Below are 12,824 nucleotides of genomic sequence, written 5' to 3' on the forward strand. Positions count from 1 at the left end.
CGTCCACCCCATACCCCAACGCGTCCACCCCATACCCCAACGCACCCCACATGCCCACCCTGTACCCCCACACATCCATCCCATGCCCGTCCCACACCCCACGTGCCCATCCTTTACCCCAACGCGTCCACCCCGTACCCCAACGCATCCACCCCATACCCCCAAGCACCCCACGTGTCCATCCCGTACCCCACACCTCCGCCCCGTACCGCCATGCACCCGCCGCCCACCTCCAAGCCGAACTTGTAGTAGAAGTAGTTGACGAAGTACTTGGCGCAGCTGCCCAAGCCCTGGTCGAGGTGCTCGCGGGACACGTCCTCGAAGACGGTCTCGGTGACGGGGACCGCCAGCTGGTGCTGCTTGCGGTAGTACTCCTGGCGCCGGTACACCACGGCCTCGAACACCAGCAGCAGCAGCACCAGGAGGTGGTTCTGGGGTAAAGGGGGCGAGGGGCGCTCAGCTCCGCCGTGCTCGGGAAGGGGGGGGACCCCGCTGCCCCCCCGCCCCAGCCCACCTGGATGTAGCCCAGGTTGGGGAAGCCTTTGCGGATGCCGAACCAGTTGGCGGGGTCCACGGGGCCGCGGTACAGCGTGGAGTTGCCCAGCTCCTCGGGGCTCAGGTTGGTGCCGTTGAGCTGGGGCTGCGAGGGGTCGGGGGGACACACGGGGGGTCAGCACCCACCGCGGGGAGCCGGGGAAGGCCCCCCCGTGCGCCCCCAGAGCCCCAGCACCTGGGTGCAGTTGCTGGAGTACTCGCTGGGATCGACGATCTTGAGCTGGTAGAGCATCTTGCAGACGATGATGATGCAGGTCCAGACGGTGGAGAGGCACGAGGCCATGTGGCGGAAGCGGCAGTAGGGCATGGCGAAGGCCCACAGCAGCACCAGCAAGAAGTTCATCAGCGACACCTGGGGCAGAGAGGTGCCGTCAGCACCCCGGGGTGCTCAGCCCAACCCGCCCCCCCCCCCCCCCAAAAAAAAACCAACCCAAGTCCCGGTGCCCCTACCTCCTGCAGAGCCACCCAGACGGTGTAGAGAGCCACCAGCTTGAGGACGTGGAGCTCCAGCAGGCGCCCCACGAAGACCTGCCCGCGGGTCAGCATGTCCGAGAAGGTCCAGCCCAGCACGATGAGGCGCTCCAGCACCAGCCCCCACTTGGTGGGCACTGCGGCGACACGGACCGTCACGGACACCCCCGCACCCATCCCTGGGTGGGAGGACACCCCAACACTGCCCTGCGCCCACTCGGTCCCTTCGTGGCTTGGAGGAGGCCATAAATCCACCCTTGTATCCTTCTGGCTCCAAGGACACCCCAATCCATTCCTATACCCTCCTTGGCTTGAGGATGCTCCATCCCCATCCCATCCCATCCCCATCCCCATCCCCGTCCCCATCCCCGTCCCCGTCCCCATCCCCGTCCCCATCCCCGTCCCCGTCCCCATCCCCGTCCCATCTCCTGCCCCTCCTTGGCTTGGAGGACCCCGACCCACCCCACACCCTCTCCCAGCCCCTTCCTGGCCCCGAGGACACCCCAATCCTGCCCGTACCCTGCGAGGCGCTGTCAGAATCGCCCGCCTCGGTCCCGGCGCTCTCGGCGACGGCCGCACCCCGCAGCAGGCGGCTCCCGTGCAGCTCCTCGGGTCTGCGGGGAGGAGGGCTCAGCGTGGGGGACATGGGGGGGGGGGGGAGGGCATGGGGACACCCCGGTGCACAGAGCCCTACCTGGGGATGTGCCGGGGCCGCGGCTCGGCGGCGGGGACGTGCTCCAGGTCGGTGATGTGCATGAAGGGGCGGTGGAAGTAGTGGAGCTGCAGGATGCAGGCCAGCAGGAAGAAGCCCGGGATGAGCGTGCTGGAGAAGAGCTCGGAGACGCTGAACTGCTCCAGGCCCAGGTCACCCAGCCTGGCCAGGGAGGGGACATCCCGGTCAGCTCGGGGACACGTCCGTCCACCCCCCTGCGTGGGCAACCCCGACCCTCCCATGCCTCGGTTTCCCCATCTCTCGGCCGTGCCCCGGTGCCCCCACGCCGGCGGCGGGCTGGGCGCACTCACTGCTCGTTGGTGAGACCCGTCAGGTTCCTCCAGTACACGGGGAAGTCCTCGAACTGGAAGGTGTAGACGGCGATGAGCACCAGCATGGTGTACGCCACCACCAGCCACCAGAAGCCCTTCAGCACCTTGCGCCACAGGCTGTAGTACACCTGGGGGACGGGGACATCAGCACTGTGCCACCGGGCACGCGTCCCGGCCGGGGACAACCTCCCCGTCCGCCCTGTACCTGGAAGAGGGTGAGGCAGAGGAGGAAGAGGAACATGTAGACGATCTTGTAGACCACGAGGCGCCCGGCGAAGCTCACCACGATGAACATGCCGGCGCAGACGCAGATCCAGTACTTGGCGTAGAAATCCCGCACCAGGGCGCCCAGCGCCTTCAGCACGTCCCGCTGCCGGCTGGGCTCTGCAAAGGCACGGCCACCGCGTCCTGGGGGTGCTCAGCCTTGGGGTTTTGGGAGTGGGAGGGGGAAACGGGACACCCCTGCTGCCCCCAGCGTCCCCAAGGGACCCCTCACCTGTGTCCGAAACGGTCACCTCCAGCAGCGGGGTGGCCGGGCACGTCCTCGTTAGCAGCTTCTCCTTGACGAACTGCCGCACCAGCAGCCAGAAGGTGAGGGTGAGCAGGAGCTGCGGGGACAGGCGGTGAGCGGGGGCGGGCGGGCGCCGCGGGGAGGGGGACGGGGATGGCACAGGAGGGGGGGGGTTACCTTGGCCCCCAGGTCCAGGCAGGGGTACTTGGGGCGCACCAGCCCCAGCTGCTCGAGGCTCATGAGGCCGACGCGGGTGGGCAGCTCGGGGGCCAGGTCCATGCCCCAGACGTACTGCAGGCTGCAGAGCGCCACGCCGTAGAGCAGCAGGAAGGGCGAGCACAGCATGGCGAAGTGGTGCCGGCTCCGCACGATCCAGATGAGGCAGGACCAGAGCAGCAGCACGAAGGTCAGCCAGCTGTGGTAGGTGATGCTCCACACCTGGGAGGGGTGGGCAGGATGCGGCCGCTCGCCAGGGCTGCCCGGAGAGGGGGGCGCAAGCTGGGGGTGCCCCCGTGCCCCCTGCCCTTACCATCATGGCAATGAGGGCGCAGACGTAGCTCTGCTTCATGATGACGTGCCACAGCGCCTGCAGGGGCAGCCGCTCCGCCGGACTCTTCCTGCCTGGCCGGGGGAGGGAGCAGGAGCTGTGAGCTCCCCCTGAGCCCCTCTGCAAGCAGGGGGGAGCCGGGCAGAGCTCAGGGAGGGGGCGGCATTGGGGCCAGGCTTACCCGGCGGCGTCGCATCACCCATGACGTGGACGGTGCAGTTCTCCGTGCCGCTGCCCGGCTTCCCGGAGCTGGGGGACAGCATGGGCTGGGGGGGGCAGAGAGGGCTGAGCACCCACCGGCACCCCCAAAGCACCAGCACGGGGCGCACACCCCACACCGGGGTGCTGCTCCCCACCGCCTCCCCAGACCCACCTTGGTGTCCTCGGCCACGCCATCGGTGTCCTTGGGCCAGCTCTCCAGCTCCACCAGCTCCCGCACGGGCGGCTGCGCCGGCACCGCCGCTCTCTGCGAGGGGAAGGAGCCAGCTGCAGTGTCCGGGGGGTCCAGAGCAGGACCGTGCCCCGTTCCCCATCCCCATATCCCCCCAAAGCCCCCTGCCCAGAGCAGCAGGGCGCGTACGGCCAGGCGCAGCCCCTCACCCTGGCGTCCAGCCTGCGCAGCTTCAGCAGCGTGGCCACGGTGTAGTAGAGCAGCAGCAGGATGCCGGGGTTGGCGTAGACGGGCCAGGGGTGGCTGGTGTTGAGCACCAGGGCGTTGGGCTGGGAGCAGTTGCGGTACAGGATGATGTCCTTGAAGCCGAACACCCTGCGGGGACGCGGTGGGTGGTGTTAATTCCTGCCTGGGGACGGCGCTGTCCCCGTCCCTGCGCACAGCCCTGGCACCGGGGCAGCCTCCAGCCGCTCTCCCCGGGGACCGTCCGCAGCCAGGAGCGGGACAGGCGCCAAGCAGGAGCCGTGCTGGCTGTGAAACATCCCCGGGGATGCGGGCACGCAGCCAGGGACAGGCAGGGGGGACCCACGTCCCCGAGTGCCACTCACCGTGCCCAGATGGTGGGGGGCGGGAAGACCCCCTGGACGAAGGGCGCTTGGTAGGCGTAGAGGCAGAGGAGGTGGACGGCGGCGTAGACGCCGACGAGGATGCAGAGGGTGTCGAAGGCCCTGCGGCTGGCCGGGAGGTGGCAGGCCCACCACGTGCACAGCCCCACGAAGAGCAGGTAGTAGACGCTGGAGGAGGCGGAGGGCAGGGTGATCCCTGGGGAGCAGCGCCCCGCGGGCGGTCAGTGCGCAGCCGAGCATCCCCGCGCCTCCGTCCTCCAGCCGAGCACCCCCCTGGCTGTCATAACCACCGAGACGCCCCCAAATCCGTCGTGCCCTGGCCCCGTACCCACCGGCCAAGGCCAGCAGCAGGATGGCCAGCCCCTTCCCGGCTGCCCACAGCAGCCAGTGCGCCGTCACCCGCAGCCGGGCGCTGAGCGGCGTGTCCCCGTCGGCCGTGCCGCCGTGCCGCTCCACGTCCTCCTCTTCCCCCTGCCAGGCGAGGAAGCACGGCGTGAGCCCCAGCCCGACCCGGATCCCCTCTGATTTCAGCCTGCTGCGCTCGCCGTGCCTCAGTTTCCCCGCTCCGTGGGGAGCACGGCCGCAGGGGCGCCCTGCCCGGTGCAGCGCGGGCGCGCAGCCCTGCACCTGGCCGTGTTTATCTCGTTAGCTGTTTGGAAAGCGCCTCCGAAACACGGCTGTTTTTCTTGGCACCGGCACCCAGGTTCCCAGCACTGAGCTTTTTTCCAGGCTGCCTCCCGCGCTGGCCCCGCGCTCACAGCAAAGGCATTCGCTGCTGCCTGGACTCTGGTTACAGCCCGACCCTGTGGCCGTGGCCGGAGCGGGGCCGGACAGCCCTAAACCAGTGGGATTCACCCCAAAATGGAGCTGAGCCCTGGAGTGGGGTCCTGGCAGGGCTGGGGGTGCCATCGGCATAGGGCTGTGTGCCCGGGTGACACTGGAGCTGCTCGCACAGGGCACAGCGCCCCGGTGCCCTGCTGGCACCACCGCGGCACGGCTCCCAGCAGCTCTGCCCCCGCTGGCTCCGTTCCCCACCCGTGGGCAGCCGGGGCTCGGCCACCCCACGTAAAACGGCTCCGTGGGGCCGGGCTGTTTGTGGGATCCCTATGGTAACACGGGAGCAAACACGGGCACTCCTCCGCCGCTGAGTCACCCCGGCCCCGGGGAGGGGGAGGCGCAGGGGACGACCCGGTGCATCGCTGAGGTCCATCCCCGACCACTCAGGGCCAAAACTCCCCGCCCGGGCTGCAAACCCCAACCCGAAACCCAGGTCCCCAGGAGCATCCCACACGTCCCACGGGACTGCCGTCCCCAGGGACCGGCTGGCAGGACGTGGCAGGAGGGACGCTGCCGGTGGCACCGGCGTCACGCTCACCCGCTCAAGGGGCTCCAGGGCCTCCGGTGGCCGGCCGCGGGTGGCAGCGGTGGCCTTGGGGACGAGGCGGCGGCACAGGCAGAGGCAGAGGGACGAGACCAGCAGGATGCCGACGTCGGGCGCCACGAGGCGCACCGAGTTGGGGAGGTCGTCCAAGTCCAGCCTGGGGGAAGAGAGGGGCGCGGGAGGGTTCAGGGGGGACCCCCGCACCGGTGACCATGTCACCGCCCCCCTGGCACCGGGGAACCCTTACCTGGTGACCCCGATGTGCCGGGCGAGGACCTCCCAGCTGCTGCCTGCGGGGAACCAGAGGTGTTGAGGTTGGCACCGGCCCGCCATGGGGAGACCAACCCACATCAGGGGCCACGCTGCCCCACAGCACGCGGACACGCAGATCACCACCAGGTCTCAGCAGCCCCTTAGCACCCAGCAGGGTGGGATCCTGCTCCCTGTCACCCACCTGGGGGGCCCCCTTGCAAGCACAAGGTGGCAGGAGCGAGGGGCAGGCACGGGCACCCCCCAGCACCCGCGGGTACTCACAGCTGGGCCCCAGCAGCTGGTCCAGGACGGGCAGCGTGTAGAGGCATATCTGGAAAACGAAGTGGGCGAGGAGGAAGAGGATGCTGGTTCCCAGGAGAGCTTTGAGGAGGCGGCCGGTGTGACCTGTGAGACATGGGCACGCCATCATCCACCACCCCAGGGGGTCCCGGGTGGTGCCAGCACACCCAGTGCAGACCCAGCGCCCCTGGGAAGCGCCCACAGAGCTGGGAAGGGCACACTGCCACCGTGCCAACAATCCCAGCTCTCACCATCCATCCCACACAACCTCCCCGGGAGCATCCTTCCTGCTGCAGTACTGGGGAAACTGAGGCACGGGGCGACGCAGGGTGCTGGGACCCCAGGACCATGCTCCCTCTCCTTGCCCCAGCTGGCCCAGTGGCACGAGGCGCTTCCCCGGCACCAGGATGCAGCGCACCCTGGGCTCCTGCGCCCATCCCATCCCATCCCTTCCCATCCCATCCCTTCCCATCCCATCCCAGGCTGGAACTTCGTGCAGGGGGAGCAGGCACCAGCCCGTGCGCTTTTCCTGGCCGCTGGAAGGGCAGCGCGGAGCCCACGGCCACCCCGCAGCCGCGTGCCGGCCCCGTGCCAAGCTCTCCCTTGGCTTGTTTTTTTTTTTTCCTGTAAACCAACGCACTGCCACTCAGCAGCGCCCGGGCTCCGAGGCCGTGGAAGGCCCATGAAATATTCAGAGGGCAGAGCTTTCAGCCAGGGCCGCCTTTCGGCACGGAGGGCGGGGAGCCAGCGGGGCCACGGGCGCAGCACCTCCGGGTGCCCGCCGTGGGGGGACGCGTCCCCTGCACCCACCGAGGGGGACGAACCCCTCGTTTCCACCTGAGAACAGGGCTCAGGGCTTGGTGCCGTGCGTCCAAGCCTGGCACAGCTCTGAGGTTTCTGGTTAATAGGGCCGGGGCTCAAAATTGGCCACTCCGTAGCGGGAGGCCTATTAATAGCCGCACTGGGCTATAATTAACGGGACGAGGCTGCCGCACGGAGCCGCCCGGCCCGGGGGAAACCACAGAGGAATGAGGGCAGGTACCTGCTGGAGGGCAGCTCGCTCCCCCCCCCCCTTAAAAATAACCCCCGCGCTGCCCCAAACCCCCTGCCCGAGCCCCGGTCGTGGTGCCCTCACCTGAGACGGCGCGGTCGGCGGGCCCCGGGAACCACGGCAGGAGCAGGAGGTAGAGCAGGTACACCAGGGACAGGACGTTGAAGCGGAACAGGCAGGCTGGGGACAGAGGCACGGGCAGGGTTAGCGGCACGGGGACGGCACCCAGGGCTCCGCACCCCACGAGGACCCCAGACACATCCCCGGGATGCTCCGTGATATCGCCCCGACCTGGGACACCCCAAAAGGACGGGGACTCAGAAACAAAGGGCAGCGGCAGAGACTGGGGGTGATGGGGACACAAAAATGATGTGAAAACCCGCTGCGTTTCCACGTTGCTCCTGCAGGACGGTGCTGAGCTTTGTGGGGGTGGCACAGCCAGGCTGGGACCCCCACATGCAGCCGCTCACCTGCGCCCGGTCCCGCTCCGGGCATGCCAGCAGCTCTCCACCTTCCCCCTTGCTTATTTTTAGAGCCAAATTACAGCCTGCTTGCAGGCGTGAAGCCATCAGTGGAGCTGGGGAGGGACCGGGGCCGGCCCCAACCCCATACCCAAGCCAGTGCCCCCACGGAGCTGCCACCACCAGGGATGGGGAGCGCACGCTGGGGACACCCCAAGGCAGCTGCCACCACGACGTGGGGACGCAGCAATCCCGGTACAGGAGCCGGGAGGCCACGGCGATGGGCACGGCGGCTGCAAGATGCCCCCCAAGCCCCCGTTGGTCAGGAACGACGTTATGGGGGCTGTGGGGTCCCAAGGCATCCCTCTGTCCCCTCCCCTGCAAACCCAAGGGACACGTCCCCACTTATCCCACCACCAGCCCCGCGGGGGGACCTTGCTGTGATTACAGGGTCCCTTGGGGACGCAGGGAGGCAGAGGGAGCAGCCCCCAGCCCCATGGGGCGGGCTGGGCGCCAGGGGACGTGCTGCGCACCGCGAGCCAGGCACGGCCCTTCCTGTGTTTACGAGGTTTCAATGGGACGGCGCATCCTGGAGCGGTGCGGGAGCCTCCTCCGGCACCCCCGTCGGGGGGTGAAGCAGGGTCCCCACCAGCCTCCCCGACCCCAGGGGGCTCCGGCAGCCCCCGGGTAGGGCTGGGGGGGCGCAGGGTGGGCTCATGTCCCCGTGCCCCGGGGGAACACCGCATCCCGCCAGCCGCCTCTCAGCGGTGACCCCGGTGCGCGTCACCTCCCCGCACGCCGAGGGTTGCTAGCTCCGTCTCGCAAACCATGATCTCATGGAGCAAATATTCCTCTTCCCGCGCCAGCGGGCGACGGGGCCGAGAGGAGCTGGCCCAGCGGGGAGCAAGCCGCCGCTCGGGCTGACGTGGGGGGCAGGCGGTCCCCTCCCCGGGCTGGGGACCGACCTTGAGAGGGGCTGTGCCCGCTGCGCACCCACCCTGAGCAGCAGAGGGTCCCTGGGGGGGAGCTACCCCCAGCTCCCATCCCAGCCCTGGCTTGGGACATCCCTCCTGGGCTGGCCACACCGGTGGCAGGGATTTGGGGTCACCTGCAGCACCGGGAAGGGCTGGCACAGCCACGTGCCATCGCAAGCGCCGCGTCCCAAAAAGCCCCCAGCGAACGCCAGGGGAGCACCCGGGACCCAGCCGGCGCCGTTGGGGTGGCCGGGGTGGCTCCCATGGGACCGGGGTGGCTCCCAGCCCCATCCTGCTCCGTCGGAGGAGGGAACCGGTTCCCTGCGGTGCTGACGGTGCGGGGGAAAGTGCCGGTGAGGGGGGAAAAACCAGTTCGGCAGAGCAGGGAGAGCCAAGGGCGAGCTGCCCCGCGGCGCCGGGACGGCCGCTCCTGCACCCAGCCTGCTCCTCCTGCAGCCGCTCGCCTCCGCTGCGAGGAGCCCGACGGGTGGGTGGGTGCAGTGCGTGGCACCCACTGCTCCCCAGCACCCCTCGCCCACCCGGTTTTGGCTCCGCAGGGCAGGATCTGGCTTGGCTGAGCACCACCCAGCTGGGTTACCCTGGCTCCACGGCCCCAGAGCCCCCCCAGGGGACACGGGAGCAGCCAGCCCTGCTCCCACGCTGTGGATCCGTCACGGCGCTGGCAGCCGGTAGCACTCGCTGCGTTAACTGCGCTAACGTGCCGGGAGGAGAGAAATCCCAGCTCCGGGGAGCCAGGAGCTCGCTAACGCCAGCCTTCAGCCTCCTCTGGGGGTCTCCCAGGCTGGATCAGTCCCGGGGGACCCCCAGGCAGGGGATCTCCACGGGGGGGCTGCAGCAGCACCGGAGGTTCAGTAGGGAGATATTTGAGGAGAGCGGGGTGCCCTGCAGCAGGAGTGGGAAGGAGACAGACGGGATGGAGACGGCCCAGCCACAGGGCAAGGGGGGCTCCCTGGACCCCACCGGTGGCAGGGACCCCCCTTGTCACCACGCACTACAGCCACTTGCAGCCTCACTGATCGGCACCGATGCAGCCACCAGCTCTCTGCGGGGACCTGCGCCCCCCCAGGATGAATTAGCCAAGCTCTTGACCTCCCCGCGTGCCCTGCTGTGCCCCACCGAGCCCTGTGTCCCGCAGCCAGGTCCCGCTGCACTGGCACCCCCGGGGTCAGGGTGGTGTCCCCAGGGTGTCACCTGGCACCCAGCGGACCAGCCGCAGAACGAGGGACAACCCCGGGCGCATCGCTCCCCGTGCTCCACGGCCCCATCCCGGTGAGAACCGGCCGCGGGCACGTTCCCGTTCCCAGCCCCATCCCTCCTAACCCCAGCTCCTCTTTCCGGGAAGAGGGACCAGCCCGGCCATTTCACCCGCCGCATCCTGTTTTTGTGGAAAGCAGATCCCGGTCCTGCCAGCGCAGCGGCCGGCCCCGCTCCCCGGGGATGCCTCGGGAGCTGCCCCGGGAGGCAGCGGGACGGGCGCCAGCTCGGCGCTGCCAGCCGGCACGGGGAGCGCAGCGCCAGCAGGATGGGTGCTCGATGCCAGCCCCGTGCCCAGGGATGGGGACAGCCCTGACGTCCCCGCAGCGCTGACGGCGGCGGCTCAGGACAGACAGCGCGGTCCTCCCGCCCCGAATCCTTATCTGCACAGGGGAAGCAAGAGCAGAGAGGTTAAACGGGCAGCTGCGGTGCTGCGCTGGCCCCCAGCACCAGCCCTGCCCCAGCGCAGGCGGGGTGCCCCCCCAATCATACCCCCAGCCCCCCCCAAGCACAAGGCTTGTGGCACCAGGGCTGCAGGGGATGGGGACGGAGCTGTCCTGGGGCTCCCAGAGCCGCGTGCTCAGCACCAGGACACCCACGCTGCTCTCATGGTTGCACCCCACTTGTGAACGGGGACCCCCAGATCCCTGCTGGTGTCACACGGGGGGGGTCCTGGAGCCACCACAACATTTTCCATGCATGGCTCGTTCATGCCATAGGGCAATGCCGGAGCCAAAACAACACCCCTCATCCTCACCCATCCCCCATGGGGTTCCTAGACATTTTGGGGCATCCCCATAGTTGGGGGGGGGGGGATGAGGACCCCAGGGTTAACCCCACCATGCCCAGCTCCCCAGGACCACCAACCCCCTGCAAATCCAGCCCAGCTGGGACACCAACAGGCCCCGCAGTGCTGCTCCCCGGGGGGCAGCGTGGGGGGGCCCTGGGAGCCCCCAAAGCACCCCGCAGCCGCAGGGCAACGCGGGCACCGCACAGGCACCGCGCCAGCCCTGCGCAGCCCAGCCCCCGGCCTGCCCTTGGGAGGAAATGGAGTTATTGCTCTTGGAGACATCGGTGGCATTTTTTTTCTGTGTTTTTTCTCCTTTTTTTTTTTTTCCTCTCTTCCCTTTATTTCCCCTCATTTAAAAAAAGCACCTGACCACAGGAGGCAGCTGGCCGCAGCCCACGCGCCCAGCTGGGCACCAGCTCCCTGCAGCACCAGGGCTGGCCGGGACCCCCAGCACCCCGTGCTGGGCATGGGGGGGTCTCAGCGGGGCAGGAGGGTCCGTGTCCTTGCCTCACCCCAGCCCAGCACCCCCAATTTGGGGGGCACACCCCCAGAAATGTGCTGCCCAGGTGCCTCAGGACCCACCAGCATGGCCAGCACTGCAGCACCAGCTGGAAAAATGGCAAGGGGGGGGCAGCAGGCTGTGCCCCCCACCCACCAGCTCCGTGCACCCCAGCCTGGCAGAACGGAGCCGAGGTTTATCGCGTCCCCACACTGGGCAGGATCCGGCCCAAGGCACAGCTGGGAGCGCGGTGGGGGCCGTGGGAAGCTGGGGGTGCCCCGAGCCGTGCCATGGGGCCCAGCTCCGGCGCCGCCACCCGCACGGAGCTGGCTGGGAGCCGCCAGCAAACATCCTCCGGACGCTGGGGAAGAGCCTAATTGCAGGGGAAGAAAGGCGGTGGGGCCGCGGGCAGGTCGGGCTCTGGGCTCTCCTCCCACCTCGGGGGGCAGCAGCCCCAGCCCCGTGCCTCAGTTTCCCCTGCGGTGCAGGACCCGTTGGGACACGGCCGCTTCCCCGGCGCCCGCTGAGTCACTCGCGCGTCTGTTTCGACAAGCGGCTGGAGCAGGGCGGGTTTCATCCCCCAGGACAGCCGCTGCCCAAGCCAGGCCCCGAAGTTAACCGAGCCCAACGAGGAGCGTGAAGCAGAGGGAACGCCATGCCCGGGGTGGCTGCAGGAGGCGTCCCCGGCGCGGCGTCCCACGACGGAGCAGGGCGACCGAGGCACGGGGCAGGAGCAGCACAAGCGTGGCACGAGGGACCTCAGCGCCTGGGTGGCACCCAGGAGGACACGTGTCACCCCCCCCCCGGGGATGCACCCGGCTGGAAGGGCCTTGTGCAAGCAGCACCCGGCCACCTTCCCAGCCCGGTTTGCAGGCAGGGTTATAATTAACCTCCTCACATCCTGCACGATGCACTGAGTCACTCGCGAGGGAGAGCAAATACAGAAGCTTTTTTCAACAGTCGCTGACTTCCTCTGCCAGCGAGGCTCGCCCCGCTCGGGCTGCCTCCCCTGGAGACACGGCGAGCCTCCGTGCACCCCAATCCTGCTCCCCAAAACGCAGCCGGGATGGGACGGGAGCTGCTCAGCTGCAGGTGACCCTGGTGGGACACACGTCCCGGGGTCCCAGCACTGGGTGACACCCCCAAAAAGCCCCCCGCAGCTCCCCGGGTGGCACGAGCCCGTGGCCGGGCACAAGGAGGCCGTTGAACAATCCTGTTTACGGAGCCCGGCGAGGTTATTTTTTTTCCTTTGCGTCTACCTAAAGGTAAACGGAGAGTCCCGAAGACGCTCCCCAGGTTCAAAGGGCCGATTCTTGCCGGGGGAGTGCCGGCACACGGGCATTTTCCAGGCCAGCAGCCAGGCGGCTCCCGGCTCCGCACCGCCGGGGGCTGCAGCCGAGGTGCGCGCCCCCTGCCCGGACCCTGCCAAAGGGTCCCGGCTTTTGCCAACCCCGTGGTGGGGGGCACGGGGGGGTCCCCGGTGCCCGGCTCCGTCCTCGCCCCTCCGCGGAGGCCGTTCCAGCCTCCGCCGCCCGCCCCCCCCCGGGCCGGCAGCAGCGGGCGCGCCCCCGGGGCTGCGCGGAGCCGAGCACGGAGTCTGGGGGTGGGGGGGAAGTTTCGCCTCGCCCCCCCTCCCGAGGAAGGGGATCGGGGCTGCTGCTGTGCTCCCCCCGCTCCGAGGGGACCCCGATGTGCT

At 69.2% G+C, this 12,824-nt stretch overlaps 1 protein-coding gene across 1 annotated transcript in view; it reads right to left on the bottom strand.

Moving 5' to 3' along the window:
• PIEZO1 (piezo type mechanosensitive ion channel component 1) overlaps positions 1-12,824 on the bottom strand; it is a 22,267-nt gene that overhangs the window by 9,086 nt on the left and 357 nt on the right. The window contains 20 exon segments of the mRNA XM_035337196.1: positions 231-431; positions 515-640; positions 731-907; positions 1,006-1,163; positions 1,546-1,640; positions 1,721-1,900; positions 2,050-2,198; positions 2,276-2,454; positions 2,567-2,678; positions 2,759-3,019; positions 3,111-3,202; positions 3,310-3,394; positions 3,502-3,594; positions 3,729-3,894; positions 4,128-4,341; positions 4,478-4,616; positions 5,521-5,683; positions 5,774-5,816; positions 6,061-6,183; positions 7,214-7,309. Coding sequence (XP_035193087.1) covers positions 231-431; positions 515-640; positions 731-907; positions 1,006-1,163; positions 1,546-1,640; positions 1,721-1,900; positions 2,050-2,198; positions 2,276-2,454; positions 2,567-2,678; positions 2,759-3,019; positions 3,111-3,202; positions 3,310-3,394; positions 3,502-3,594; positions 3,729-3,894; positions 4,128-4,341; positions 4,478-4,616; positions 5,521-5,683; positions 5,774-5,816; positions 6,061-6,183; positions 7,214-7,309 — 2,852 coding nt within the window.

The sequence above is a fragment of the Oxyura jamaicensis genome, chromosome 11 (genome assembly GCF_011077185.1).
Source record: "Oxyura jamaicensis isolate SHBP4307 breed ruddy duck chromosome 11, BPBGC_Ojam_1.0, whole genome shotgun sequence".
NCBI classification, from domain to species: Eukaryota; Metazoa; Chordata; class Aves; order Anseriformes; family Anatidae; genus Oxyura; species Oxyura jamaicensis.